The sequence below is a fragment of the Daldinia caldariorum genome (genome assembly GCF_022478825.1).
Source record: "Daldinia caldariorum strain CBS 122874 unplaced genomic scaffold F4812scaffold_3, whole genome shotgun sequence".
In the NCBI taxonomy this organism is placed as follows: Eukaryota; Fungi; Ascomycota; class Sordariomycetes; order Xylariales; family Hypoxylaceae; genus Daldinia; species Daldinia caldariorum.
Genome location: NW_025953039.1, coordinates 1,036,330 through 1,062,110, shown reverse-complemented (window position 1 = coordinate 1,062,110; position 25,781 = coordinate 1,036,330). Strand labels below are relative to the sequence as shown.

General features: G+C 47.2%; 9 protein-coding genes and 1 non-coding gene across 10 annotated transcripts; 6 read left to right on the top strand and 4 right to left on the bottom strand.

The window, feature by feature from the left end:
- Window positions 1–597: 597 nt before the first annotated feature.
- Window positions 598–3,096, top strand: F4812DRAFT_418008 (mitochondrial carrier domain-containing protein). The gene is made up of 2 exons (XM_047933219.1): window positions 598–1,608; window positions 1,762–3,096. Exons 1-2 carry the CDS (start codon window positions 1,233–1,235, stop codon window positions 2,430–2,432), a joined length of 1,047 nt encoding a protein of 348 aa, XP_047792850.1. The 5' UTR covers window positions 598–1,232; the 3' UTR covers window positions 2,433–3,096.
- Window positions 3,097–3,571: 475 nt separating this feature from the next.
- F4812DRAFT_269058 (uncharacterized protein) lies at window positions 3,572–6,100 on the bottom strand. Its single transcript, XM_047930882.1, has 2 exons — window positions 5,900–6,100; window positions 3,572–5,826 (listed from the first exon to the last, which is right to left on the bottom strand). The coding sequence occupies exons 1-2, from the start codon at window positions 5,932–5,934 to the stop codon at window positions 3,750–3,752; spliced, it is 2,112 nt and encodes a 703-aa protein (XP_047792849.1). The 5' UTR covers window positions 5,935–6,100; the 3' UTR covers window positions 3,572–3,749.
- A 747-nt stretch (window positions 6,101–6,847) lies between these two features.
- Window positions 6,848–8,931, top strand: F4812DRAFT_418002 (peptidase C13 family-domain-containing protein). Its single transcript, XM_047933218.1, has 3 exons — window positions 6,848–6,998; window positions 7,049–7,884; window positions 7,951–8,931. The coding sequence occupies exons 2-3, from the start codon at window positions 7,346–7,348 to the stop codon at window positions 8,603–8,605; spliced, it is 1,194 nt and encodes a 397-aa protein (XP_047792848.1). The 5' UTR covers window positions 6,848–6,998; window positions 7,049–7,345; the 3' UTR covers window positions 8,606–8,931.
- A 33-nt stretch (window positions 8,932–8,964) lies between these two features.
- On the top strand, window positions 8,965–11,579 carry F4812DRAFT_269014 (uncharacterized protein). The gene is made up of 5 exons (XM_047930881.1): window positions 8,965–9,889; window positions 9,945–10,193; window positions 10,251–10,434; window positions 10,487–11,242; window positions 11,320–11,579. The coding sequence occupies exons 1-5, from the start codon at window positions 9,089–9,091 to the stop codon at window positions 11,502–11,504; spliced, it is 2,175 nt and encodes a 724-aa protein (XP_047792847.1). The 5' UTR covers window positions 8,965–9,088; the 3' UTR covers window positions 11,505–11,579.
- A 738-nt stretch (window positions 11,580–12,317) lies between these two features.
- F4812DRAFT_t49 lies at window positions 12,318–12,388 on the top strand. Its single transcript has one exon. It is a non-coding gene; the product is annotated as a tRNA-Gly (tRNA).
- A 344-nt stretch (window positions 12,389–12,732) lies between these two features.
- On the bottom strand, window positions 12,733–13,293 carry F4812DRAFT_456541 (uncharacterized protein; the record flags this gene model as incomplete). The annotated part of the gene is made up of 1 exon (XM_047937005.1): window positions 12,733–13,293. One exon carries the CDS (start codon window positions 13,291–13,293, stop codon window positions 12,733–12,735), a length of 561 nt encoding a protein of 186 aa, XP_047792846.1.
- A 50-nt stretch (window positions 13,294–13,343) lies between these two features.
- F4812DRAFT_456540 (uncharacterized protein) lies at window positions 13,344–13,886 on the bottom strand (the record flags this gene model as incomplete). Its single annotated transcript, XM_047937004.1, has 1 exon — window positions 13,344–13,886. One exon carries the CDS (start codon window positions 13,884–13,886, stop codon window positions 13,344–13,346), a length of 543 nt encoding a protein of 180 aa, XP_047792845.1.
- A 4,400-nt stretch (window positions 13,887–18,286) lies between these two features.
- Window positions 18,287–20,762, top strand: F4812DRAFT_469124 (common central domain of tyrosinase-domain-containing protein; the record flags this gene model as incomplete). Its single annotated transcript, XM_047938847.1, has 6 exons — window positions 18,287–18,509; window positions 18,751–19,094; window positions 19,357–19,571; window positions 19,623–20,078; window positions 20,132–20,259; window positions 20,365–20,762. The coding sequence occupies 6 exons, from the start codon at window positions 18,287–18,289 to the stop codon at window positions 20,760–20,762; spliced, it is 1,764 nt and encodes a 587-aa protein (XP_047792844.1).
- Window positions 20,763–20,941: 179 nt separating this feature from the next.
- On the top strand, window positions 20,942–22,913 carry F4812DRAFT_268902 (uncharacterized protein). Its single transcript, XM_047930879.1, has 4 exons — window positions 20,942–21,692; window positions 21,766–21,972; window positions 22,081–22,291; window positions 22,424–22,913. Exons 1-4 carry the CDS (start codon window positions 21,535–21,537, stop codon window positions 22,787–22,789), a joined length of 942 nt encoding a protein of 313 aa, XP_047792843.1. The 5' UTR covers window positions 20,942–21,534; the 3' UTR covers window positions 22,790–22,913.
- Window positions 22,682–25,608, bottom strand: F4812DRAFT_268914 (HAUS augmin-like complex subunit 6 N-terminus-domain-containing protein). Its single transcript, XM_047930880.1, has 2 exons — window positions 25,066–25,608; window positions 22,682–25,014 (listed from the first exon to the last, which is right to left on the bottom strand). The coding sequence occupies exons 1-2, from the start codon at window positions 25,408–25,410 to the stop codon at window positions 23,038–23,040; spliced, it is 2,322 nt and encodes a 773-aa protein (XP_047792842.1). The 5' UTR covers window positions 25,411–25,608; the 3' UTR covers window positions 22,682–23,037.
- Between the last annotated feature and the right edge of the window lie 173 nt (window positions 25,609–25,781).

Genomic DNA, 25,781 nt, shown 5'->3' with positions numbered 1-25,781 from the left:
TACAGCAGGCAGTTTGGCATATGATTATGACGTATCGTCGTAGGTAGGTACCTATAGCCGGGTCAGGAACCAACCTGCACGGCTTCTGCCGGCACCTAATTTTGGGCGGGCCGAACTAATGGAATAAATGGTGGCCTTGCTGTAGGGTTGGTAACACTGGATATATGTAAGTAAAGACGTAATGTTATAACCGGTAACTTCGCGGATGTGATTGAGCGACTTGGTGTTTGCCTTGTTCGTGTATGGTTGTACTGAGAATACGTGGGGAATTGGCGCCTGCGGACTTTTCGGCGGGGTATTTCTTTTTTTTTTTTTTTTTTCTTTTATTGACCTACCTACCCAGCTACGTTCGGTACCTGAGATTTACGTAAAGGACAGTGGAGTCTGGACAACACCTACTTAGATCCATTAAACCGATTTGACCGAGGCACGATAGATACATAGTATATACCTGACTCGTTCGGCTTAACGGTTTATTCTTTAGATGGTCATCGTGGGGTCATTCAGGTGGCAAGGCTGTTGTTACTGATATTATCGGTTTTGAATTGTACCTACCTAGATACCTAACTTAATATATAGCTTCAACTGAATATCGAGAAAAAAAAAAAAAAAGCAACGAGATATTATTATATGTGCTTTTTGCATTGCGATACCTACGATGTGTGTATTGTAATATATTGTATTGAACTTGAGCCTTGAGGTAAGGCGTTCCAGGCCCGGGCTTAAAGGTTAGCAAAAAGCGGGTACTTCTGTATAGGTATGCGCAAACACGAAGTACTATAGTACCTAGCCTGTACCTGGTACTTTACGAACCCTTCTTTTTGGGTTTCTGCCGAGGCAAGAAGACTAACTATCTCTGACGTTTTGCTCGGCTTTGGTTTCTTACTTTACCGACTCTGCTTCTTTTCGATAAAGCTGTTTTCCCTTCGAGTTCCTGCTTGCTTTTCTTTGTTCTACGTATCTGTCTCGGACTCCGGTTGTGTTGAAAGTGTAACGTGGGCGCAACAATATCGAACTATTGTTGTTATTTCGACAAGCCAACCACTTGTGGTTCTATCGAGGGCGTGAATTCGCGCAACAGGACAATCGACCCTCCCGACTTATTCGATAGGTGCGAAGGATAACCCCCAAGCAAAGCAAAAGATAAAGCGAATCGAACCGAGTAAGAAAGCAGTAGCAGTAGCACGAGCACAAGCACGAGCAGCAGCAGCAGCAGTGCCACCGCCGCCGCCATGTCGTCGAACGACAAGCACGCCGCCGGCATCAACGAGAAGCTGCACTCGTCGCTCCCGGCCAAAGTCGCCGACCACCTGCCGCACATCCCCGAGAGCAAGGAGGAGCTGAAAACGGAGCTCAAGGCCGACGCCGCAGCCGCCGCGTCTAGCGTCTCGTCTCAACTCCGGTCCTTGGTAGCCGGCGGCTTCGGCGGCGTCTGCGCCGTCGTCGTCGGCCACCCTTTCGACCTCGTCAAGGTCCGCCTGCAGACCGCCGATAAGGGCGCGTACTCCTCCGCCATCGACGTCGTGAGGAAGAGCGTTGCTCGCGACGGGCTGAGGAGGGGGTTGTATGCGGGTGTTAGCGCGCCGTTGGTCGGCGTTACCCCTATGTGTATGTTTTTCTTTTCCTCTTTCCCTCTTTCTGTTTCTCTTCTTCCCCTCCTTCTCCCTTGATTCATTCTTTCGCAAATTGTGGTATGCATAGAGAAGAAGAAGAAGAAAAACAAGAAGAAAAAGGAAAAAAACTGACAAAATAAAATCCTAGTCGCCGTATCTTTCTGGGGCTACGACCTCGGCAAGCAAATCGTAACCTCCTTCTCCCCGCCCTCCCCCACGGGCGCCCTATCCATCGGCCAGATCAGCGCGGCGGGTTTCTTCAGCGCGATCCCGATGACGGCCATCACCGCGCCCTTCGAGCGCGTGAAGGTGATCCTGCAGGTGCAAGGGCAGCGCCTCAAGCCCGGCGAGGAGCCCCGGTACAAGGGCGCGATGGACGTCGTGCGCCAGCTGTACCGCGAAGGCGGCGTCCGGTCCGTGTTCCGCGGCAGCGCCGCGACCCTCGCCCGCGACGGCCCCGGCTCCGCCGCCTACTTCGCCACCTACGAGTACATTAAGCGCCGCCTGACCCCGCGCGACCCCGCCACCGGCCAGCCCAGCGGCGACCTGAGCCTGACGGCCGTCACGGCGGCCGGCGGCGCCGCGGGCATCGCCATGTGGATCCCCGTGTTCCCCGTCGACACCGTCAAGAGCCGGCTGCAGACTGCCGAGGGCCACGTGAGCATCGGCGGCGTGGTCCGCGAGCTGTACGGGAAGGGCGGCGTCAAGGCCTTCTTCCCCGGTTTCGGCCCCGCCCTGGCGAGGGCCGTGCCGGCTAACGCGGCGACGTTCCTGGGCGTCGAGTTGGCGCATCAGGCTATGAAGAAGGTGTTTGGTTGAAAGGGCCCTGAGTTTTGATTTTTTTTTTTTGATTTTTTTTTCCTTTTGCCAAGGACCAACCATATGGTTTTCTTTATCGAAGATACCTAACCTATTAAGTACCTAAGGACCGACGGGGTGAAAATCTCGTGGTCTAGGTTTAGATCTAGATCCTATCCCAGGCGGTGGACTTAGGAGGAAGGAGGAGGAGGAGAGTCATTGAGCGAGCTGTTGATCCGGGAAGAAAGAGAGATAGGGAGAGAGAGAGAGCCTTTAACTACCTGGTACGGCTTTATAGCTAAGGACAAGAGTTTGTAGACGAGAAACCGGTACGGGGTCGAATCTCGAAGGCGGCATCTGTGTTGCGCGAGCATAGGAGTATGGTGCTGAACTGCATATTCAAGGCGTTTTGTTTATGAGGGGGTTGGAACATTTCTAGTCGAGATTTTGTGCTAGACATGTCGCCCCTATGGCTAGAATTGAGACTTCCGCTGTTCTTGAAACAAATCTTTATAACTTGGGTTAACTAGTTATATGTAACTGTAACTATAACTGTAATTATATCTGTCTTGTTTTGTTGTTTTGTTATTCCTACCAGGTAATTAAAACATTAACCCCGCTCTATAATATCTCGTGTAGAGTAGTAGATAGGCGTTTACTCCCATGCGCCTCTATAGGTTGATACAGGGTCTTCTATGCTGTGTGATGCTGCGCGAAGGCGCATGCAGATCGAGAACCACCTAGGATTCGAAGCTAGGCGCTGCCTACTCGTGTCACTTAGACTCGCATGTTTTACCCTCTTCTCACTGGGGCTTCTGGAGAGTAGTATCATTAGAATTAATTCTGATTTGGAATACTACGGGTTGGGCAATTCGATCCCCTGGTTATTCTTCCATAATCACTCCAGATATAAAATGTTTGGGCATTCATTCATTCATTCATCACCAACTAACGGCTACCTAGGTAGTTCAGGCCCGACGTAGCCCATGGCCCACTACTACGAGTCAAACTTGAGCCTTTCAATCTTTTTCATATTCCCTCGTTATGCCATCATTGACCTGTTAAGAGGTATCTCCCATAACAGCAAAATGGGAGGCTGCAAAAAAAGAAATATCCTCTGAGCTGAAGGGGGTATTTGATGGGGACTATTCCATATCCCCTTAGCCAAGGAACTCCAAAAACAGGAAAACATCTAGAAATACGCCGTTGATGATGTCGGCAGCCGCATCGGCCTAGATATCGTCCGATAGCGAAAGTAGCATGTAACGAAGCAAGTTATTATTTGAGTGGAGTAGGATAACGATTTTATCCCCTTATGGTCGCTGCTATAATTGGATTTTATCGCTCATTGACAGTCCACCGCCGCTTCGTCGAAGTAAAATCTCTAATTCTTTCAGCCTCTCCGGGAGGCTGAGGAGTGCCCCATAGGCCGTTACTCGCGCCGCCCCATAGCCGCGGGGCAGGATTCTCGTCGAATTGGTCATGTCCTTCGCCATGAGACGATTCCGATCTCGTCTTTGAAATAGTCTTCTTCGCGACAAAAGATCCGGTGCCATTAGGTTGGGAATAACCCTCTTGTATTTCCGTAGACGTCTCCCCATTATGCTTTGTTGCTTCGCTTTGGTGGCCATTTTTGGTTATGGGTGAAGTTTCCGTCTGCTCCTCTGGAAGAGCATTGTCCGGGGTGGGCGGTGTCCATAGTCCCGGTGAGCTAGAGCGATCGGCTTGAGTAGATGAGGCACTGGAGGTACCATTACTAATAGTTACGCCCACAGCAGCCGCCATCTTGGGCGATGATGATGTCGGCACTGGCGAGCCTCTTCGCATGCTGCCTAGCGAGGCGTTTATCGAATTGCTACGACTTAAAGATGCCTGGTTTCCATATAACGAGTTGCCAAATGCAACCTCTTTTAGTACTGAAGTAAACCCATTGCTGTTTCGACCTCGACCGTTCCGGCTCGCAGCAGAAAGAGAACGGCTAAGTCCGGCTGGAGTAATTGTAGAAAGATGTTCTGTGTTAGCAAACAATCTCAACTCGAACATATCCGATAATGAAGGTTGCTTGGCTGATAGAGGCTTCTCAAGTGAAGAAGCTTGCCCTCCGTAAATGCTTGTAGTAGCAAGGGCGCTATCAAATTCTGGCTTCCGCTCCGCCATCGTAATCGACGACATCCCAACATCGATAAGGACTGGTTGCTGTGTGATAGCACCTATAAGGGCATTGCAACCGGCGCCGTGAGAAACAAGGACAACAACGCTTTCTACTTCAACTTCATCGTCAATAGATCGACTGCTATTATCACTCTTATTTGGTGGAAACTTGGGGGATGCCGGACTCGAGGATTTTGTCACCATCTCAGCAGGATTTTTCGTTGTGCTATACCATTCGACTAATCGCTTCAGCCCTTTCCTAAATCTCTGGTGCATCTCGGCCCATTCTTCAGGTAGAATGCCTCCGTCTCCCCAACCTATATCATCTCTACTAGAGTCCCACTGGTAGTCAAAATCGACGCAAGCATCGCGAGCATGTGTCACATAACCCCTTGGTATGGGTTCTGAAGTCGAAAGAGCATAAGAAGGAACCGGGCCGACATATCCTTGATTCAACGTAGGGTTGGGCAAGGATACCTTATGTGCTGTTCTTGGGTCGATTTGCCCAACCGACTCGCTTCTATATCTTGGTAGATGACTTTTCAAGGAGGACAGGCTATCGAGACCTGGGTTGGTGTCGGATTCGGGGGTGACTGAGGTAGCCAAGGGACTCCCACGACTAGGAGCAGCATTCCATAATTGAGAGGAGGTACTTGGAACATGGCGAGTATGGAACTGAGCGTAGTCATTGTGATTCTCCTGGCGCAATATCTCAGCTTTTGCTGTTGCTAGCATAAGGCTTGATCTTGGTGGTGGCGTAATATGCTCGAAGTAGTCAGGTGATAGCCATTCTCCAAGGAAAGCATCGAGTCGCAAAACAGACCTCTCCACCAATCTAGCTTTTGAGGGGCTATGGGATGATTTCGCAAGCGGGGGTGTAGACGTATTGGGTCGTATGGCCGGCGAACTCAGGGGTGACACATGCGTACTTCGTGGGGAGGGAGACCTTTCTATGGGAGTAGGCAAAGCGGGAGTAGAGGCGAGGCCGGCGGCTATGGCAATGGATGTTTGGACGCATCGAAGGAAGGGCGAACTGTGTATTACAACCTTGTACCGACGCTTCTTGGGCTTGGTAAGGCTGTTGTTTGACTCGTTACTAGCAACGGTAGCTTCATCCTCTGCTTCCCTCTCTTGTAAAATATGTGCTATCCTCGCTCCGACGGTCTTAGACTGTAGCCATCCACCGTATGTCAGAGGCGGGTCATAAGGGGTCGGAGAGGACAAGTGCCATTGTTTATCGGCGGCGTCGAGACGTTTACCATGCCTAAATTTAGATTTCCGTGGTTAGCTTCACGTTCCGAGCTTAAAAATGGATAATATTCTGCCGAGAAACAAACCTAACTATGAATATGTAAGCTGGAGGGTGGCCCATAGCTGCTATCGGTTAGGCTCGGCTGAGTCTTGCTAGTAAAGTAGAGACCGAGTCTTTTTTTTTCTTCTTTTTTTCGTTGTTTATTCGAGATTGCTAAGTGGAAGATATCAAGATATCAAGTTGGTGGAGAAGTGGAAGATTTAGGTAGATATCTAGGTAAGTATAAGCAAAATTCCCTATTTTTGGTATTCCTTTTTGCTTTTTTTCTGAATAGGCCTATTACTTGGCCTCCAAAATATTTTGGAAAAGGTAGTGAGTGCAACAACTAGGTGAGTTAATTAGCAGCTACCTTGGGCTCCTGTACATATGATTTTATACTGGGTATTGCGCAAGTCTCTGGTATCTTATAGATGTAGCTCTCCAAAAGGTGACGCGGGTCTAGGGGTCTAGGTCTCGGCCTCGGTCAAAGTGTCGTAGACGAGTTGCGAAGTTTGCAATGAAACATTTTCACTGCAAGGCAATGCAATGCAGTGCAATGTCTTAAGAGTTTGTATAAACTTTTTAACAGAACTAAATAAACTTAAGTAATACGTGAACGATGCGGAGTAAAGTGTTAGGTTGGCAAAGATCGTCATGAGGGAAAATTAATGACAGAAGTTTAAGATTGATGAATTTAAGGTTAGGTACCTACCTCTAGGTACCTACTTTGCGGTGCGAGCAACATCTCAAATAGATGGCGCATGACGTAAAAGTAGAATAATCGCCAGGGTACGAAACCCTGCAACCCGCTTATAAGTTTGGTATTGTGTACATAAATGGACTCGAGTTGCAGGTATTGGGAAGCGAGTGGTCGGTCGATGGTAGGTTACCGGTAGGTCAGTGGACGAATCTGGGGCATTGAAGCAGTTAGCCCTTTTAACGCCAGCGCGCTTAAGAGGCATGTGGTAGAATCGGCCTAGAGCTATTGGGTAAGGGCACTTTAGTCCCTGCAGCTACTAGGTTGCCCGGGCCGATGACGCTACAACGCTGGAAGTACAATAGGTATTGTACCTTAGGTACCTGTATCTTAGGTACACCGGACCTGTAAGCAGTACCTAACCTTATACCTCCTTGTAGGTACCTAGGTATGTGCCTTTTGTCAATCGGAGATAACACATGCCGACCATAGATTTAGGTATCACGGTAGAGACAGAAGTCGGGACCCCTTGGCTTTAATTGACTGACTCCTTTGCCCTTCGGCTGAGATGACAAATCGGTTTCCAAATTCAATTCAATATTCTTCTCTATCTTTAAGACGTTTCTTCTAAGATTTCTTCCAAGACGTTGACGATAATAACATAAACGACATGACATTGATATCGTCTTAGAATTCCGAAAGAACATTCTTATTCTACCATTATCCTACCGACGACGAGACGCTAAACGGAAACTTCGTACATCTGATGATATCTGATGATAATAGTTATCCATCATGAAGTTGTCCACCGTGTTAAGCCTCCCTGCGCTTCTCGCAGCGTCGCTGTTTGCGCCCCCGATCGTGTCAGCCGAACATACAAGTAACTGGGCCGTCCTTGTTGGCACGTCGAGGTTCTGGTTCAACTATCGCCACCTCGCCAATGTATTATCCATGTACCGAACTGTCAAGCGCTTGGGCATCCCCGATTCGCAAATCATTCTTATGCTACCCGACGACATGGCTTGCAACCCTCGCAATGCCTTCCCCGGGACCGTGTATAGTAACGCAGACCGCGCTGTCGACCTATACGGGGACAATATCGAAGTCGATTACCGAGGATACGAGGTCACCGTCGAGAATTTTATTCGCTTATTGACGGATCGCGTTGGGGACGAGATGCCCAGAAGTAAGCGACTGCTGACTGACGACCGGAGCAACATCTTCGTCTATATGACAGGACATGGAGGAAACGAGTTCCTCAAGTTTCAAGATGCTGAAGAGATCGGTGCTTTTGACTTGGCAGATGCGTTTGAACAGATGTGGGAAAAGAGAAGGTGTTTGAGGCTCTTTCTACATTTTGTTTCGACGAGACATCCTGACTAACATAAGTATTGGGACAGGTACCACGAGATCCTATTTATGATCGACACGTGTCAAGCAAACACTATGTACAGCAAGCTATACTCTCCTAATATTATCGCTACCGGATCTTCCGAACTCGATCAGTCGTCATACTCGCACCACGCCGATAACGACGTCGGGGTTGCTGTAATTGACCGATATACATATTATAACCTCGAGTTCTTGGAATCCGAAGTCAAGGACTTAAGTAGCAAGAAAACGATCGGCGACCTCTTCGACAGTTATAACTACGAGAAGATACACTCCAACGCAGGCGTCCGATACGATCTGTTTCAAGGAGGCGCAGAAGCCGCCCGAAGCCGATTACTAACCGATTTCTTTGGCAACATTCAGAATGTTGAAGTGGACGGAGCTAGGAATACCACAGTGGATGACGAAATGCTAGCTCTCAGCAAAACTATTGCAAGACTAAGAGTTCTTGCGGACGAGGAAGAAGCAGAAGCGAAGAAAGCAGGCGAGAACAATGCTACGATTTCAAACAAACCCAAGTCCCGACCGTCGAAGAGGCTGCAAACAGCTAAACCCCTAACGGATGATAATTGGTATGGGAAGAAGCTTATAGGCGCGACAGCATTAGCTAGTTGTGCTGCTCTATGGGCTTTGGGATCATACTTAGAGACCCCGAAGAATTAAGTGATGTTATAAATCCGTGTATCACGTTATTAATAATGAAGTAGAAAAAAAAGAAAAGAAAAAAGATTATGGACAGTTAGATGAGCCGATGTACCTGATCTGCCATAGCGACAACAAGGTTAAATATTCTAAAAGTATAGCAATGAATAGAAGTGTGGTAGTCAGGTAGTATTGAGTGGACAAGTTTAAAAAGTGATGGGGAGATAGAATTGTCATGGGTTAAAAGAAATAGCATCGTTGCGTGCAGTTATTTTGGGTAATTTTGTATTTGTTTAGGTACTTACACTGAGATAAACTTTGATTTCTTTTTATTTTCTTCTTCTACATCATAAATTAGGTACATTTCGCATCTACTTCTCACAACAAACAACAATCGGAGCCTTCCCCGTTATCGTATACTTTCTCTCATCCTCAAACTATCTGTCGATGATTAATTATTAGTATGACTTGAGAATTACAAAACAAGACGTCCATCTCTCCGAGATGGCTTCTGATAAACCACCTCAAAATATCCTTCCATTGGAATCGTTCAGTCTTACGGCCGCTCCTTCAAGTACACATAATATCGTGTGGTCCCCCGACGCAGAATTGGCCATTGGATGCGATGATTGTGTCTTCGTCTTTGTCCCGGAATTCTCCATTCCAAAAACCGCTAATGGCGGGAGCGCCGGAGTGGTTCGACAGTATAATGAAACTACACTTAGATTTCCAACTGTCGAGCATAGAAGTCCAGAGTTGAACCGTCCTATATTTGACCTCGTCAAACAGAAAGTTCCAGACTTTGAGTACACCCCTGGGGGTGGTGGTTCGGGCACTGTGGCGAGCCAAGGCAGTTCCATGAACCACCTCGTCGCCTTAGAATGGTCACCTAGTGGCCTTGGCAGGATGAATCGTTCGGTCCTCGCTATTCTTACCGGCTCTGGTTCTATTACTATCTACTGCGAAGGTGCATCAGACGGTATGAATGCCTTCAAGCTCCGTGGCCGCAACGCTAGAGCCTTGAGTCCATGGGTAGCCGCCTGGGGCGTAGGGGCAGGCATGCTTTTACCACTTGCCAAAGGGCATGAAGTAGACTATACTAAAGAGTATATCACTTCTTTCGCTTGGGCAAAGGACACGGGCAGCCATGGGGCGTTACTGGCATATGCGAACGATGATGAAGAAGTTGTCATCATCTCAGTTCAGTCCAAACACAACTCCAGCGCAACCCCGGGTGATTGCGGTCAATGGAGAGTTGAAGAAGTCGCAAGATTCGTAGCTGAAGGGCCTCATCCCAAAGTCGACGTATGTGATCAACCCCTTTCCTTAAGATTCTACTTCAGACTGACATATATTGCAGCCTACCGATCCAGATTATTCGCCCTCGGGCTCGTCATATGCACTAAGCTGGGGGCCGTGGATGAAAAGGGGCAGGTCAAAAACTAGCATAATATCGTATGTAGCCAAAAATTATGTTGGATTCAGGCAAGTTACCATTCACCTACCCTACGAGCATATGACGTGTCCGAAGGTGGAGGTTGGTAAAGTTGACTCTAACGGGGTTTGCCATTATTTATCTACGGATGCATTTGTGGTGTGGGAAGACCTGGTGAGTAATTGATAACATATTGCTTCCATCGCAATCATCGTATTTACTTGGTATTAGATATGGACTGTTGGAGATTTGAAGGTCTGTCGCGGTATTATTGCTACGCCCTCACAAGCGAAAGCTTTTCAGATACAGTTTGACTGCCAGCCGTCTAGCCGGGTTATCAAGCACACTACGGACGAGTGCAAGACCACATATCCAGATCAAGAAAACTCCGTATTAACACAAAATCCGATCACAGGTTCATAGACCCTTCCCCCTGCTAGTTTAGGATCCCAGCTTATAAGTAACAGGACTCATAATCCATCCTCCTTCTCTCTCCCGGACGACAGGCATGCCCTCGTACTCACTCGTCCGACTGTCGGCCACTCACGAGAACGACGGCTGGTTCCAGACTAACCTTCCGCTCCCTACAAATCTGGAAGATGGAATTGTTGGGCCTCGATGGGCCACAGAAATCAACCAGACGATTGAGCATCAGCTTCCGCGGGCCATGGCATACAAGCCAATGGCCGATACTGGCAGTGCCGGGTCCGAGGACGGTTCAGCTGATGAAGAGGAAATTGATGCCGATTCAGCGGAGGGATCTGATTACGACCCCGAAGAAAATTTTGCTGGCTTAGATACTGAAGATCAAGTCCATATTAACCGAGTCCGTATCTGGGGAATGACGGCTAGTCCAGGCGGGGGAATTACCGCTGTGTTCACCAGTCACCATAGTACTGTCTGGTATGGGCGAGATACATACGCGGGAGTAAAGTGCCGCGTCCTTTTCGGCCGTCACGACTGCAATGCAGACCAGAACAAGCAGAAAGATACGGCTCTAGCTATGAAGAAACTCAGCACCGAAGCAAAGGTGTTCGAATGGATGTATGGAGGAGGCCCTCCGGTAACGGGACTCCTAGGCTCAACGGCAGAGGATAATGAAGAACAGGCCGCGCTGAAAGATCATTTCGCAATTATCGGCCGTAGTCAGACTTGCTCATTCTGTGGCCTGCCCCTCGAACCGATGGGCAAGATGTCGCGTTGCGGTAATAAACATATCTTCGGTAAGCGCCAGCTAATTAGGTGCCCAAAGTACCAGAATAGGAGCTACGCGTTCGAGAAAATACTAATGGGCGTATAGCTACCTGCGCGACTACTGGATTGCCAATTTTAGCACCCGGCATGTCGCGTACCTGCGGCGTATGCGGCTCCAAGTGTCTCAAGCGGGAGGATCTCGTCGTTATGGCCCCTCAACTTAGAGACATCATCATGGATGAAATATCGGCCGAGTTGTGCGGCGGATGTGGTGGGAAATTCATTAACTGATTTGACATACTTGGCGTTCGATGTACGCGCTGGTACGGCTGGTAATATTGATAGTGTCGTCAAGCCCTTATTAGATCGATGGGAGATAATAGCCCCGGCGACGGGATGGAAACACAGCTTTAACAATTCCAAGAAGCTCCTATGGAGACTTTAAAAAGTAATAAAGGCACTCATATCCCGTTCGTGATTATTGGCAAACTTATCGAGCCAAAATTCCTTAAATCTTTTAGTAGTCTTACGTATAATAATTGTTAGGCGAGATTCAGCCCATATTATGCTCACTTTGACCTCAAATATTACACCCTCTAACACATTCAATGCATTATCTGCTTATTTATCCCCAGGACTGTGGTAGCCTCATAGGTCCAGTTTACCTAGGTACTTACCAGAACGTGAATGAATGCCTGATCTTACTTGTTACCCCTATTTTGAGCGGAGGGCGTATTATAACTTATTACGAGTAAATAAATTCGCAGCGAACCGTCAATACACCTCACGAAGGGTTAATCGTGTATATAGCAATAAATATTAGAGCTTATACCTTTCACTGAAGATCTGTTGAAAATTGTGCATCGCTGCCGCTAACAGTTATCAGATATCCCGGATGGGTCCTGAACACCCGAAAATCACACCGGTGCTAATCCGACTAACAGGTATACACTACTGTTAGTTAGCCCCCCGGCAATTAGTGTGAAATAAGGTAGATGATGCAGCCAATTGGGCGAAGCATTCGGTGGAGCAAGCTTGCAATGGAAAATATAGCAAAATTTTACAGTTCGTTTTTGCATCAACAAGCATCCATCAAGGAGCACAGCATCAGTGGTTTAGTGGTAAAATCCATCGTTGCCATCGATGGGCCCCGCGTTCGATTCGCGGCTGATGCATCTTTATCTTTTGCAATGCCAATTTTATTTTTTGCCAATATTCGCGAATAACGATACGAATGGCGTTGGTCAAGTCTCACTCACAATGTCTCTTATTAGTGAGGGAGATCTAACGAAGGTGGACACCAGGAGTAGGTGGTACCTAGTGAGGATGCTATGGATATTAGTTGATACTTATGTTGTTGAAACCGAGGGATTTATATTTATATTTCTGATCAGGGACACCATGCCATTGTCTCTTCGCGGTTGGAACGTAATGGAGTCTAATCATAACTGCTCGTGAGTTAGATTAGAAGTTGCTGCCTCCTCATTCAGTTTCTTAACCGCGGTCTATCGAGGACCTGTCACACTAGGTAGAGAAAACAACTCCCGGAAACTCGGGCGAGGGGCCGTCTAAGAGAGGAGAATTCTTTGCCCAGCAAGGTGAAGTCAAAGAAAGCCTTGACATAAGCGTTCAGAACCTTAACTTGCTCGAGACCATCGATTAGGCCCGCGTGGGGGTCAGAACCGACCTCGAGTGTCTTCCAGAAAGTATCATCGAAGAAGTCATGGTGCGTCGTCGCGTTGATATTGATCTTCCGGTGCCAGCCCGTCTGCCGCCCCGGGAACGTCACCCAAGTAGTATCGCCCGTTCCAACATCCCCGTGGCCTTCGTGGCCTATTAGGAACGCCGGCTTCCGCTCGTCGGCGGCGCTGCTGTTTAGCGCTAGGATCCCAATAAGGGTGCCGTCAAGATTCAGTCCGGAGACGATCTGGTCGTGGGTTTGGAGCGAGCCGAGGGCCGCTGCGCCGCCGAGAGAGTACCCGAAGGCACCGAGCTTGGTAGTGCTCAGTGGCAATTTCAGATTTCGCACGAACTCGGGGAGATGGCCGTTTAGGAACACGGAGTTGACTTCTGGCCGCATGTTGTAGATATCCGAGAGATCGATATCGATGCTGTCTAGGTCGATCCCCGTCACCCGTTCGGATATCGGATGAAGGGCTGCTCAAACGGGTGGTCTATGCCGATTATGGCGTAGCCATGTGACGCGAGTTCGGAGAGTAAGATGGTGTTTCCTTCGACGGGGGGACCACCGCCTCCCGGACCGAATAGAATGGTTGGGAGCCCGTCGGCCGCGCTTTCCGGTTCCAGGAAAGGCGCGTCTTCTTGCACGGTCGAAGTGATGGACGAAAGGGTCCCGTTTGAGTAATGCCAGTTTTGTTCGAAGAAGGCCGCCGTCTCGGGGTTTAAATACGGCTTCGGAGCACCTTCGGGCTTCTGGAGCGTGGGGTAGAAGATGGTCGCCAAGAACGCCGTGCTGATGTTGTTCGGCGCCACGGGATCGTGATCATTGTAGTAATCGATGGCGTATTTGCGGACTCCAACCTGGTAAGGACCGGTGGGGGGCGGGAGTGATACCGCCTCGATGGTGCCGGGTATGGAGAGAGTTAGCAGTAATGTGGTAACGAGAGCCTTGGCACGACTGGCCGGCTGGCGGTTTACCCCTATCAACCCCATTATTCTTTTTTTGCCTTTTTCTTTGTCTTCTTATTGAACTAGCTGAGTGTGGGCTTTCCTGAGGACTTGAGAGATTGGGGGGAATAAAAAATTAGATACCTACCTCTTATTGTAACAATATTATATACTGGTCAGCTCGCATCTTATTGCCTCTTATATGAGATTTGTAGCTCGAAGGATTCGTTGTTAGCTTCTCGATATAACTATAATTCCGATAAGATCGAGTCGGTTCGGTCTCTTGTACGATGTCGAATTATCTCATAACTGACAACGATTGCCTCAATCTACTAGATTCCCTACCTAATATTAGATACTTACCTTAAGAATAGGGTCTAGCCAGAATGAGATTTGCTCAAATGATTTATTAGGACTCGGAAATTCACGATGTAATAGAATCATAGAATCATGGGAACACATTTATTAATAACCATGCGCAACTTCTTTCCTATAATAATAGGATCGATTCGCGATTTCGTATCGTATCTCCCTAATTAACACATCAAGCGAAGCTAAACTAGACGGTGCGTGTTATGCTTGCCACTGAACAGTATGGACACAAGACCAAGGTGTTCGGCTTCATATCATTATGACCGTTTGAATCGGCAAGTTTGCCGTAAATGAGTACCTGTGTATTGCGGAAATGTTAGAACTTGGTACTAAATATTTCTGGCAATTACGTCTCAAGTTATTGAATCTTTGGATTCTTGTTGATAGAGTGGGACGCAAATAGGATGTCCTTACCTGGAACTTTGCTTCGAACCACCGAGTCTACAGGTCAACCCAATGTCATCCCTGCCCATCAGCCCAACCTCTAACTTAAAATGGTAAAGAAAAACTTTTAGCGCACTTTGGGCTAAGCTTACCCTAGTTAACATAATATTCATATATTTCATAACTTTTCATAAAAGCTAATTAATTAAATAAAATATTAAAATTTAGTGATTTTTACGTGCTGTAATTTCAGCGTGTTTAGCAAGTATTACAGCGCATTTCCAATAATTAAGAGCCTCAAAGCTCACCCCAATGTTCAAGTCTTGGCCGCCCAAATCGTTACCCAATTAGGTTAGAGGTTGGGCTGATGGGCAGGGATGACATTGGGTTGACCTGCGACCTGGAACGACCTGGATCGTATTATCATAATTTTCAAGTGGACATTCTGCCGTATCCCATCGCCTACTGGTTACAGTACATACGAAGTACTCTTCTAAAACCGGGCACTACCCTCTCGCCACGCCTCTTCTTACAATGGCGTCAGAATCCCCAGCCTTATCAGCCTCAACTTTAGCCACTACCCAAAGAGATGATACGCCGACAATTCGATTTACAACCATTCAAGATTTCTTTGAGGCTGTAAAAAAGGTCTAAGGAGACTTTCTCGTCGTATAAGGTATATTTTTTCTTCCTTTAATTTTGAAGATTTATTTATTAATAAATTAGTAGAAGTCTCTCTTGCCGATTTCGAAGACCTATATCGCCGTGAAAACCGCCCTTTTCGCCTCCGCCGGTACGATGCTAGCAAAGGGATCCTAATCATTACAATCCCTACCGACCTACACGAAGCACTCCATATCGGCATCTACCGGAGATATACAACTACGAGACGAGCAGCCACCGTTCCTCCTATTCTCCAACCAGTACTACGGCAGAGAATTAGTATCACCAAGGATACAGCCACTAACCCGGTGTCATACCATGTCACTAGCGGTGAATTGGTACTCTCGTTTCGGCTTCTCTTTCTACGAGCCCCAGGCCCACGAGAGGGGGATTATATTATCAGCATTCCAGAGCTGGCCACTTATGCAGAACACGTCTGGGAGAATGTTTAATTAAGACTGAACAGATGTGTTGGTAGCCAATCAGAAATCGGAACCCCAAGCACTGACACGGGAATTTCAGCTGGAAGTACCAGCTTTGACGATAGCGTCGGCATTCTCTCCAACAGTTAGGGCTCTAAAGGTTTCGCGTCAGCAGGAGAAAAATCTGATTTCAATTCACCCCGAGGAAGATTTTGATCAAGAGCACCTAGGGCACAGGTACAAACTAAAGTATCTCCCACACTGTATGTGGAGATAACAAACAGGAGAGGGCAGGAGGGGATATGAGGATGTCACTAGGGTAGGCTACGAGATTGCCTTCATCAAATAAGGCGCATGAAAGTAATAGAGGTCTGATAAGTTCTGAGGGCCAATCACGCGTGGGGTATGAGATAGGGGGTGTTCCTACCTTTCTGGATGGAGAGCAGTGAAATCCGGTACTGGTATCAGCAGGCAGTAGTCGAGGAAACAGTCAACAAATGACGGGCCTACGTATGAGCATTGCCTGACAACAATGGCAGGAGTGGGAGAAAAGTCGGTTCTGTAAGAACTACCATGGTTTATTTTAGGATTAGACAGTTTTAGGTCACTCTGTCGTTGGGATACTTAGAATACTACTCGATACTAATGTAAGTGACAAGAATAATACGAAACCGTGGCGGTGGGGACAAATCTGCCCAATTGTTTCGAACGACTTGAACTTGAGCAGTGAAGCGTGTATAGTTCTATGGTGGAGATTCATTTGCAAAGCTTGACTATGATTATTTAGGTTTCCAAAGCTGTAAATTCAAGCTACCTAGGTACCTAAGGTAGACTAACTAGATTGCTGACCATGAATTTCTCTGTTAAGGAGCACCTTGGCTTCAGATCAGACCCGGTAGATAAGTGTTCGGGAGACAGCCGTCAACCCGTTACATTACCAAAAGGCAGAATGATATCAACTCAAGGGGTTGGCGTTTCTATCTTTGCTTATAAGAACACTGTAGACAGTATTGTGATATAATTTCAACCATTCTGTTATCATGAAGACAATATATGGTTCTAATCAATCTCAAGAGCGTCAAATGGCTTAGATGGCTTGAAACTCCTTGCACACATCACCTCTTTTTTTCAACGCCTACTTCTTTGTGGATTAACATAAGTGTTCTATTATTCATAAAAACAGCCGCAGACTAGGTAGTTAGGGTGATATTAAAAATTGCAAAGCTTAGATTAGGTAGAGTTCAAATTTGGCATAGTAGAGAGACTTTTACCTGGTACCAAAGTCATGAAGTAAGGCGTTTGTCCTTTCAATACGTTTACGATATATTGGATATTTTATAAGCCTGATGCCCAGTTTCTGTAGTACGACAGAAAAAAAGCAATTTAATGATACCTCAATTAATTATCATATCATAGGGATGGATAGTTTAAGTGGTCAATTCTACTAACCACTTGGTAGAGTTCTGAGCTACAGCTTGACGAAGTGGGTCGAAATAGGGGCTAGGTACTGGCCTGGTAAGGCTTGTATAATAAAACGACAACAATATAGAACAAAGGGCCTCGTAGCAATATACTTAGAAGTGCAAATATAAATAGTTCTGCTTCTATATCTCTCTTTATTCACAGTGTCTCAGCCCGTTATTAGGTATGTCTCATACGCAACCACTTCCTGATATAATGGTGCTAAACTCAACTTACAGAATCACATTTGACTGGATAGTAACTAATTGATATATGTTGAATATTGGCAGAAACTAATACGTTGAGTGTATCCTATCTTATTATGCCCAGGGATAATTTAATTTCGAACATGTTGTCCTCCAGTTTTGGCTTCGCATAATAGGAGGGTGCCTTAGGCAAGTGTTGAACTATTTGCGGACTTTGTCCGAATTGGGAAATCCCGATACATGGTATAAATATTTACATTCCAAGTGAATTAATTACCTTGTACTTTTGTTCAACACTCTGCTTTATCGTCCTTCACTGACTCCGAAAGTGAGCCAGTCACAACTAATATGCTAGGCTTATACGTACATCTGCACATACAACTCCCTAGTGTAATAACGAAAACGTCCAGCAGCTTTTAGGATTAGTGCACAAATAGTACCTTAGTATGCACCTAGGTAGGTAGATTATTGATAAGGGAGAAAATTGAAGAAAATTGATTCGTGCTTCAAAGCACATCGTGAACCCCCTAGATTGTGCAACCAATTATCTTAACTTTGACTTTCAACTCCACCTTGACGGAATTGGAATGATATATGTCATTTAGTTGAAATGCACGTGGGGACTGACTAATAGGAATGCTAGGAAGGGAGATAGTAAGTCTATACTACAAGAGGAACGCCTGTAGAGATACTGCTGACGATTACTCTAATATGGGTTTATACGACTAACCGACGAAACAACTCTTCTTCTACGACGTCATGAAAATTTTGGACTTTGTCTTTTAAGCCCGTATACCTTAGTTAGTAGTTGAGCCAAGTACATTAGATTCTACGATATATAAAGAATCAAAGGACACCAGAACATGATAGAGATAGGTAGCATCAGATCATTATAACCGTGCTTAGTGATTTAGTAATTCAATCACAGCCTAATAAAATGGCATCACCCTCGGATTATTATCCAATAGTCGGCATCCAAGATGGATTAAACCCCGAAAAACATGAACCACTTCGTGAAGTCCATCTCCGCATGGAGGTGGATGACTGGTTCACATCTGACAAGTCGATCCATGCTAACCAACGGGCCTTATTCTTCCCTGCTCTATGGAAATTTTCCCAGATGTCCCCACAGGAGAAGCTATCTTGGTTCCAGATTGCTGGTAAGTTTTGGGACGGGTATAACTTATATGCTGTGTATTGAAAGCTGAGTATTAGGGATTCATGGAATGCCATATGTTTCTTGGGACGAACCCGGGGCCAAGCCAGAGAAATAGAATGAAGGCTATTGCACTCATAATAGCATTCTATTTACTACTTGGCACCGGCCTTACGTGCTTCTTTTCGAGGTAAGAGATCTTATCTGTGCACCTATTATGATTCTACTAATAGACTTCTAGCAAGTTGTCTTCGAGTTTATGAAGGAAAAAATCAGCAGATATCCCGGGAAAGATCGACCTGATCTCGAGGAAGCAGCAAGGACTTGGCGTCTGCCATACTGGGATTGGGCGCTCAAGAAGCCCGTCAACGGCGAACAGAATAGGTGGGACTACAGTGTACCCTTGGCTATCCTGAATAAAACAGTAGAAATCAGGCAGCCTGGAAGCGAGGGGCTTGTACCCTTCAAAAATGCTTTATATCAGTTCACGATGCCTGGGAATATCGCTATGGGTGATTGGAGTCTCAGAAACGGAGAGCAGGACTTAAGGGTCTCTGCAGTTACAACACCTGATAAGAATATTTTCCCTGTAAGTATATCGTAATATTTCTTCATATAGTGGCTAAACCTTATCATCTAGTTTGACCTATGTAAGGCTACAAGTCGGCACCCTGAGGGAAAGGGCGTGAATCAAGACTGGATCTTAGGAAAGCAGAACAACCAAGAAATTGCCAAGAAAATGAGAGACTACCACTATAGAGAGGACGGCAACAAGAAATAATATCAAAGGCTAGGGAATACGACGGCAAGTCTCAGGAGGGGGGTTCTATCGCGTCCTTACGATTCCAAAGTTTGAGGACTTTGCAACTGAACGGGCGCTTGATTACGGCCCGAAAGGCAAAAAAGAAAAGAAGTATGTATTCGGCTCGGGTGAGAACATCCACGACCTCATGCATATTAACTGTGGCGGTAACGCTCAGCCGGATAGCCAAAATATATGCTTAGGAGGACACATGGCTCACGTACCTGTCGCTGCGTTTGATCCAATTTTCTGGATTCACCACTGGTAAGTCATACAGATGCACTGTTTTATAGTACGAGTTTTAACGTTGAATAGCAACGTGGATAGAATGACCGCCATCTGGCAAATACTGCATGACGACACTTGGTTTGATGGCGAGGACCCTCGAGACAAAGACAATGGAACGTACTCTATCAAAGAAGGGCACCCAGATAAACCCGATGATCCACTTCGACCTTTCCATAAGGAGGGAGGGGGGTATTGGACATCTTCCGATGTTAGGGAGGTGACAGCTCTAGGTTATACTTACCCAGGTCTAGAGAAGTGGCACTACACGACCGAAGGGAAATATGACAAGCAGAAACATCTGGATGCACTCTGGAAAAAGCTTAACTGGGCTTATAACAGCGACTGGTCAGCTGCACAGAAGTCAAGGCTAACTGCTAACCCGGGTGAACCAGACGGTCTTAAACTGGCGAGATTAAGTAGTCTTAGAGGAGCGCCCACTGACATGTTTGTTGACGACTACGTTGTGAACGTGATTTATGAGAAGTATTAAAGCCCAACTACTATGAGACATTGCACAACCAGCTAATTCTTGTCAGGTTTGAACTTGACGGATATCCGTTCGAAATCCATATCTTCGTCGGCAAGGTGCCTGACGAGACTCCGTACAAGACCGGACATGCTCAGGTCGGTCAAGTAGTCAATTTCTCGGTCCAACCAGCAAGCTGTAAGTGCACCCGGAGACAAGCGTAAACATCCCTTCATATAATATGAGGGAAAGAACTTGCGTGATCTAGCAAAATGACTACTGACATGTTTTATAACTTACTAGTGGGCGATTCAGGTGTAGGATGCGGTAATTGCCGTAGGCAGCAGGCAAATCATATCAAATCCACCGGATGTGTCGCATTAACCAACGCTCTCATCACGCGATATAAGAACCAAATACAGCATGAGAACAGTGACGGCGGGCCATCGGTATTGAAAAGCATGGGTCGCGCAGACGTGGTGCCGTTCCTGAAGTCTAACCTCCACTGGCGCGTAACCTCGAGGGGTGTGTTGGTGGATTTACCTTCGCTGAAGGTTTCACTCGCCGTAGGAAAGGCCGAACATTATGCAGACCGCACCAAGATGTCTGTTTATCACGCGTACAAGCCGGCGTATGAAGTTACTCGCGGTCGCCCCGGAGGCGCAGAACCGGGTGATTACTTGTACCCACCGCATCGCTAGTACACGTCCCCGTCAGCGGCGTGATAAGCTACTGGTACGGGAAGAAGATGTGCTAAAAGCCTTAGGTATATTAGGTATCATAACCCTACCTAGTCAAGGAACTGTCACTCATTACATATTGGGTTGAATGTATGTCGTTAGGCTGGTTAAAATAGCCACAAATTGAGTATGAAGTATTTCTGTTCTATTTGCTCAAATCTACTTATAAGCTAGGTTATTGGATATTGGAACGAATTGACAAGGTAATATGCTAGAGTTATAATAAAGTGACATATCTAAAGTCGGGATTCGAGTAGAAGTACCTAGGTAGGCATATAGTAATACGCTTCGACTGCGTAACCCCTTTTCTTGTAAGCCCACACTATCAACGTTATCATATCTCTACCACCTCTGAAAATTGAAAGAAAAAGAAAACTCTTCTCTTGCCCCTTGTAATTGACCAAATTAGGCCACAAGAGCTAGAGTCCAACTCCGAATGATCTTATATTATCCAAGACTTCCAAGACAGGTTTCTAACTCAGGGCTTTAGGCTATTATAGCAATATTCACTATCACATCACGAGGGTATCGACCCCGCACACTGCGGATTGATCGTAACATAATAGAAAGCTATTTTTAATTGCTTACATTTGAGGCTCGCTAAAATAGTAGTTGACGAATATCGCGAGTCGTTCCTGAGATATTGCGAATAGTGATGAGATGATATTTTGAAGTTGCCTACCTGACATGCACAGAAAAGATAAAGACTAAGGCAAAAGAAAAAAAAACACTAATGGCTGCAGCCGTCGCAACGACACAAGTTCCCCTAGCACTTCATGGGCTCACAAAGGAACCTCCACAAATACCAAGACGTCGCGATGTGCTTACGAACATTAACTACTACAAAGACCCAGGCGACGGTTCACTACCGATGCCTATCGTGATCGCCGAGTAGGTGGCATCATACTTCTAAACCACATCCATTGCGCATAGATAGTACTACTACTAACCAGCCTCCCCAAAGTAACACCGTAAAAAACGAGCGTCCGCACATCCCCCAGCAGACCATTATCCACGACGTGACGGGTGAGGAGGATCAGTACACGCTTGACAACCACGGATTCCAGTTCCTGCGGCACGAGAGCGCGACCAAAACCCTGCAAGACTTCCAGGACGAGGAGCACGTCAAGGCCGAGTACTACCCGGAGTCGATACGGCTTCTCAAGGAAGTGTAAGCACTTTTCTTAGCCTACCTGCCTGATCTACCTGCCCCAACTACGGATTACATGATGGAAATACACCAAAGCTAATGCGTACCTACTTTCCGCGACGTTTCAAGAACCGGCGCGTCACGCATCTTCCTCTTCGACCACAAGACGCGCTGCGGACCGTCGCACTGGCACAAGCTGGGAAAGGGTAATCGGTCCTCCCGCGGGCCGCTGTTCCGAGCGCACGTAGACCAGTCGTACGCCGGGGCGGAGTTCGTGCTGCGGCGCTGGTTCCCCGACGAAGCGGACGAGCTGCTCAAGCGGCGATATCAGATCATCAACGTATGTCCAACCACTTTCCCCCCTTTTCCCCTATCTATCCCCTTTCCCTCCCTTTTTTTTTAAAAAAAAAAGAAGAAAAAAAACCCCCCAAACCCCTCCAACTCCCTCCACTAACAAAATCACTGTTCCCAGATATGGCGCCCCATCCGCCCCGTCCTCAAAGACCCCTTCGGCGTCGCGGACGGTTCCTCGATCCCGGACGCCGACCTAGTCGGCGCGTCGATAATCTACCCGGCGGACCGGGACCGGGACGAGACGTGGACGATTCTGCCGCCGCGACGCGCGGGGACGGGGACGGGGATGGGGATGCCGGCGCATCACAGGTGGTACTACAAGCACGCGCAGCGGCCCGACGAGGTCCTGCTCGTCAAGTGCTTCGACTCGGACGAGCGGGTCCCGGCCCGGCGCGCGCCGCATAGCGCGTTCGAGGACCGCGAGTACGAGGACCGGGAGGCGAGGGAGAGCATCGAGGCTAGGGCTTTGGTTTTTTATGATTGATTGATTGGTTGGTTGGTTGGTTGGAAGATGGATGGAATATTGATTATATTAGTTATTACGGCATAGAAAATGCCAAGTCTGATAGAATAAGTTATGGATTTGTATGCGTTTTTAGCATCCCTTGAAAAGAGAATGTCAATTTGGTATCATAATCCTAACGGTAGCCGTATGTATTAATGAAAAAAACCCAAAAGAAAAACCGACAAAATCGTTTGACAACATATACCTCGTCTCTTTCATTTGCATATTTACTCCGCATTCCACATCTTCGACGGGCTAGGCAAGGGGCTCGTCTGCACGCGCGGTCTGCTCCTGAACACGGCCTCGTAATCCTCTTGACCCCTGTCGATGAGCTCCTCGACGATAGAATTGTCCACGTTATCTTCTTCGAGCTTCGGGAACTGCTCCCCTTTCCTCTGTATCATCTTGCTCTTCCTTTCGGATCGTCTCCTCTCTAGTTGCGCCTTTTGTCGTGCGGCCTCAAAGCCAACCATAGACCTTCTAGTACGTGCTACTAAATCTTCATACTCGTCATTTTCGGGTAGATGATTTGTATTGTTATCACTGCTACTCTGCGCCGGGGTAGGTTTGGTTGGGGACGGCGGGGATCCTTCATCCTCCTTTTCAAAAGGATGAGCTCGTGTCATGGATAGGCGAGTCCTCTCAGCTAGCGAAAGTGTATGGCGCGGTTTCTTGACTGGCGACGGGGACGCATTTGACATAGACTTTAGTATTTCGTTGGCCATGGCCTGCGTTGGAGAAACAGAGGCTGGCGGTGGAGACAACGATTCCATCATCTTATCAGAAGGGGATGGCGAGGGAGATACCTCAGGAGAAGCGACAATACTATGCGACGTGATAATTTGTGGTATACCATCTAACTTTGGTGACTCTTGCGTTTCAGGCACAGCCTTTATCGGAGACGGTTCTGGAGAAAAAGATGGTTGTTCCGACGGCTTCGGCCTAAAGTTGGGTGATAGGTCTGGGAAGACTTTTTTGTTTCGGCTGAATGATACATCGAGTGAGGACGCCTTTGGTACGTGAGTCCGTCCTTGAGCTTCGGTGCTAGCCTTGGGAGGAACAAGACGATAGCGATTCCTGCTGGTGGCCTGAAGAGGCTTTTCAATTCGAGGTGCTTCTTCCGGCTCGTCTTCCCATTCGCTAATGTCAGATATCGCTTCGGCTGGTTCTTCTGGCTTCGTAGCGTATGAAGCAGCGCCGACTCCCAAGCTCCTATTCGAACCTCCTAATAGACCAGAAAAGTCTGGGATCTTATGTTTTCCAGTAGTACCGAGTTCAGCTTTCATATTACTGACAATCGTGTGGTATTGTGCAGGGGCTCCTTTCAAGGGTAACTTGTCTTTCACGCGTATCTTGTCAATGTTCAGCTCCTGATGGGCAGTGAAGCGCAAGCCAACATTCTTTGGCTTAGTCGTTCTCCTCGTTTCAATGGTAGGCGGCGGTGGCATATTACTGAACATTTCCTTTCGGAAATTGTCCCATTTTTCTAATCTTGATCTCTGCATCTGGACCCGGCTGTCTAATTGCTCCAAGAGGCCGGTGTTCTCGTCTTCAAGGTCACAGACTTTCCCCTGCTCAACTCCAGCCCAAACATCGTCAAAGCGACTACCAAGGAGTCCTCCCTTTCGAGGATTCGTATCATTATATAGCAGACTATCAATCCACTGGTCGTTTCCAGTCCAGTTGGTCTTGATGATCTTATTGACCTCCTTTCTTGTCCGCTCAGACGTTTCAGCTACGCTTCGCTCAGATTCTGCCTTGGCCTTTTCTTTCCGCTGGGAGAGGGCTTGTTCCTTCGAGGCTAGTAGTTGCTCGAAGTCGCGGTACTTCGCTCGTTCCGTATTCTTCTTAGCTAAGAGAGAACTTAATGAAGCTTTATAGGCTAGGAGTAGTGCATTTAGCTCCGTACGGTCCCCCGAGTAGCCCCAGTTCTCGAGAGCAAGTTTCTCTGATATAGTAGGGCGGTATTCCGGACCTGAATTGAGCGCACGTTCGGCTACCAGCTTCTTTAGGACTGCCGAGGAAAAGACGGCGAGAACTTCTTCGAGTCGTTCGCCCTTACATTCGTCCAGCATTGTCTTTCGCAAAACGGCATCTCGACCAAGGACGCCATTTTTCTTAGCCTGTTCGAGAGCACGGAGTAGAGCGGCTCGGAGGTTGATAGATTGGACTTGATCAAGAGGCGGGAAGAAGGGACGTAGTTTCTACAGAATTAGAAGAAGCATTTCACATAAGTTAGGACATAGTAAGCCTACATTCTGAGTCTCATTATAATCCCATAGAGTGAATAGCTGGTAGAGAGCCCACTCGACAGATTGAATCCGCTTCTTCTGTCCGCCGGCGGCGTCTTTAGTGGAAAAAGTCGCGAGGGTTATCCCCGGCCAATCGGGCTCTTGATCGAGGTCTAGCAAGCGAAGGTTTGTGAGGAACAGGGCGGGGTTGGAAGTAGAGCTGGGTATCTGAGTCGAGGTGTCAGCAGGGACAGGCTGAGGGACAGGCTGAGGGGCGGTCAAGGACGGTTTGGCGGGAACGCGCAGCGATCGCGAGCGTGCCGTCGAAGTGCTGCTGGTCGTCGAAATGTTGGTATGTTGAAGCGACATGGTGGCATTGTCGAGTGTAATTTTGTTGAAAAGGGGGAGTTGTTTTATGTGTATGAGGCCATTCGTATTGATATAAGGTAGGTCAGGTACCTAGTAGGTAATTTACTAGTAGACCTAGTTCCGACTACTTATAAGTTATGGAGGAGGTTGTAGATGATCAAAATAAGTTCTGGGTTTGGTGGAGTGCGAAATGTTGATTTTCTTGGACTCGATGCGCTAATGTCTGGCGCTATCTGTTAGGTACATTAGGTACCTACACTGCTACAATACTATCGAGTTTTATCGATAAAGCTAAAGCCCACTAAATGTTCTTATTTTAGTGGGTGGGTCCCGGGGTAGTACTCGAATAGCTCAGGGCCAAGTGCCATTTC

Bases quoted from the DNA above. Each gene is read 5' to 3' on its own strand.
- F4812DRAFT_418008 (XM_047933219.1), top strand. From the start codon at position 1,233: ATGTCGTCGAACGACAAGCACGCCGCCGGCATCAACGAGAAGCTGCAC. The intron at 1,609-1,761 runs GTATGTTTTTCT...ATAAAATCCTAG, and splicing joins GGTCGGCGTTACCCCTATGT to TCGCCGTATCTTTCTGGGGC.
- F4812DRAFT_269058 (XM_047930882.1), bottom strand. From the start codon at position 5,934: ATGGGCCACCCTCCAGCTTACATATTCATAGTTAG. The intron at 5,827-5,899 runs GTTTGTTTCTCG...ATCTAAATTTAG, and splicing joins GCTTACATATTCATAGTTAG to GCATGGTAAACGTCTCGACG.
- F4812DRAFT_418002 (XM_047933218.1), top strand. From the start codon at position 7,346: ATGAAGTTGTCCACCGTGTTAAGCCTCCCTGCGCTTCTCGCAGCGTCG. The intron at 7,885-7,950 runs GTGTTTGAGGCT...GTATTGGGACAG, and splicing joins CAGATGTGGGAAAAGAGAAG to GTACCACGAGATCCTATTTA.
- F4812DRAFT_269014 (XM_047930881.1), top strand. From the start codon at position 9,089: ATGGCTTCTGATAAACCACCTCAAAATATCCTTCCATTGGAATCGTTC. The intron at 9,890-9,944 runs GTATGTGATCAA...CATATATTGCAG, and splicing joins GGCCTCATCCCAAAGTCGAC to CCTACCGATCCAGATTATTC. The intron at 10,435-10,486 runs GTTCATAGACCC...TATAAGTAACAG, and splicing joins AACACAAAATCCGATCACAG to GACTCATAATCCATCCTCCT.
- F4812DRAFT_268902 (XM_047930879.1), top strand. From the start codon at position 21,535: ATGGCTGCAGCCGTCGCAACGACACAAGTTCCCCTAGCACTTCATGGG. The intron at 21,973-22,080 runs GTAAGCACTTTT...CGACGTTTCAAG, and splicing joins ATACGGCTTCTCAAGGAAGT to AACCGGCGCGTCACGCATCT. The intron at 22,292-22,423 runs GTATGTCCAACC...CACTGTTCCCAG, and splicing joins GGCGATATCAGATCATCAAC to ATATGGCGCCCCATCCGCCC.
- F4812DRAFT_268914 (XM_047930880.1), bottom strand. From the start codon at position 25,410: ATGTCGCTTCAACATACCAACATTTCGACGACCAGCAGCACTTCGACG. The intron at 25,015-25,065 runs GTAGGCTTACTA...CTAATTCTGTAG, and splicing joins ATTATAATGAGACTCAGAAT to AAACTACGTCCCTTCTTCCC.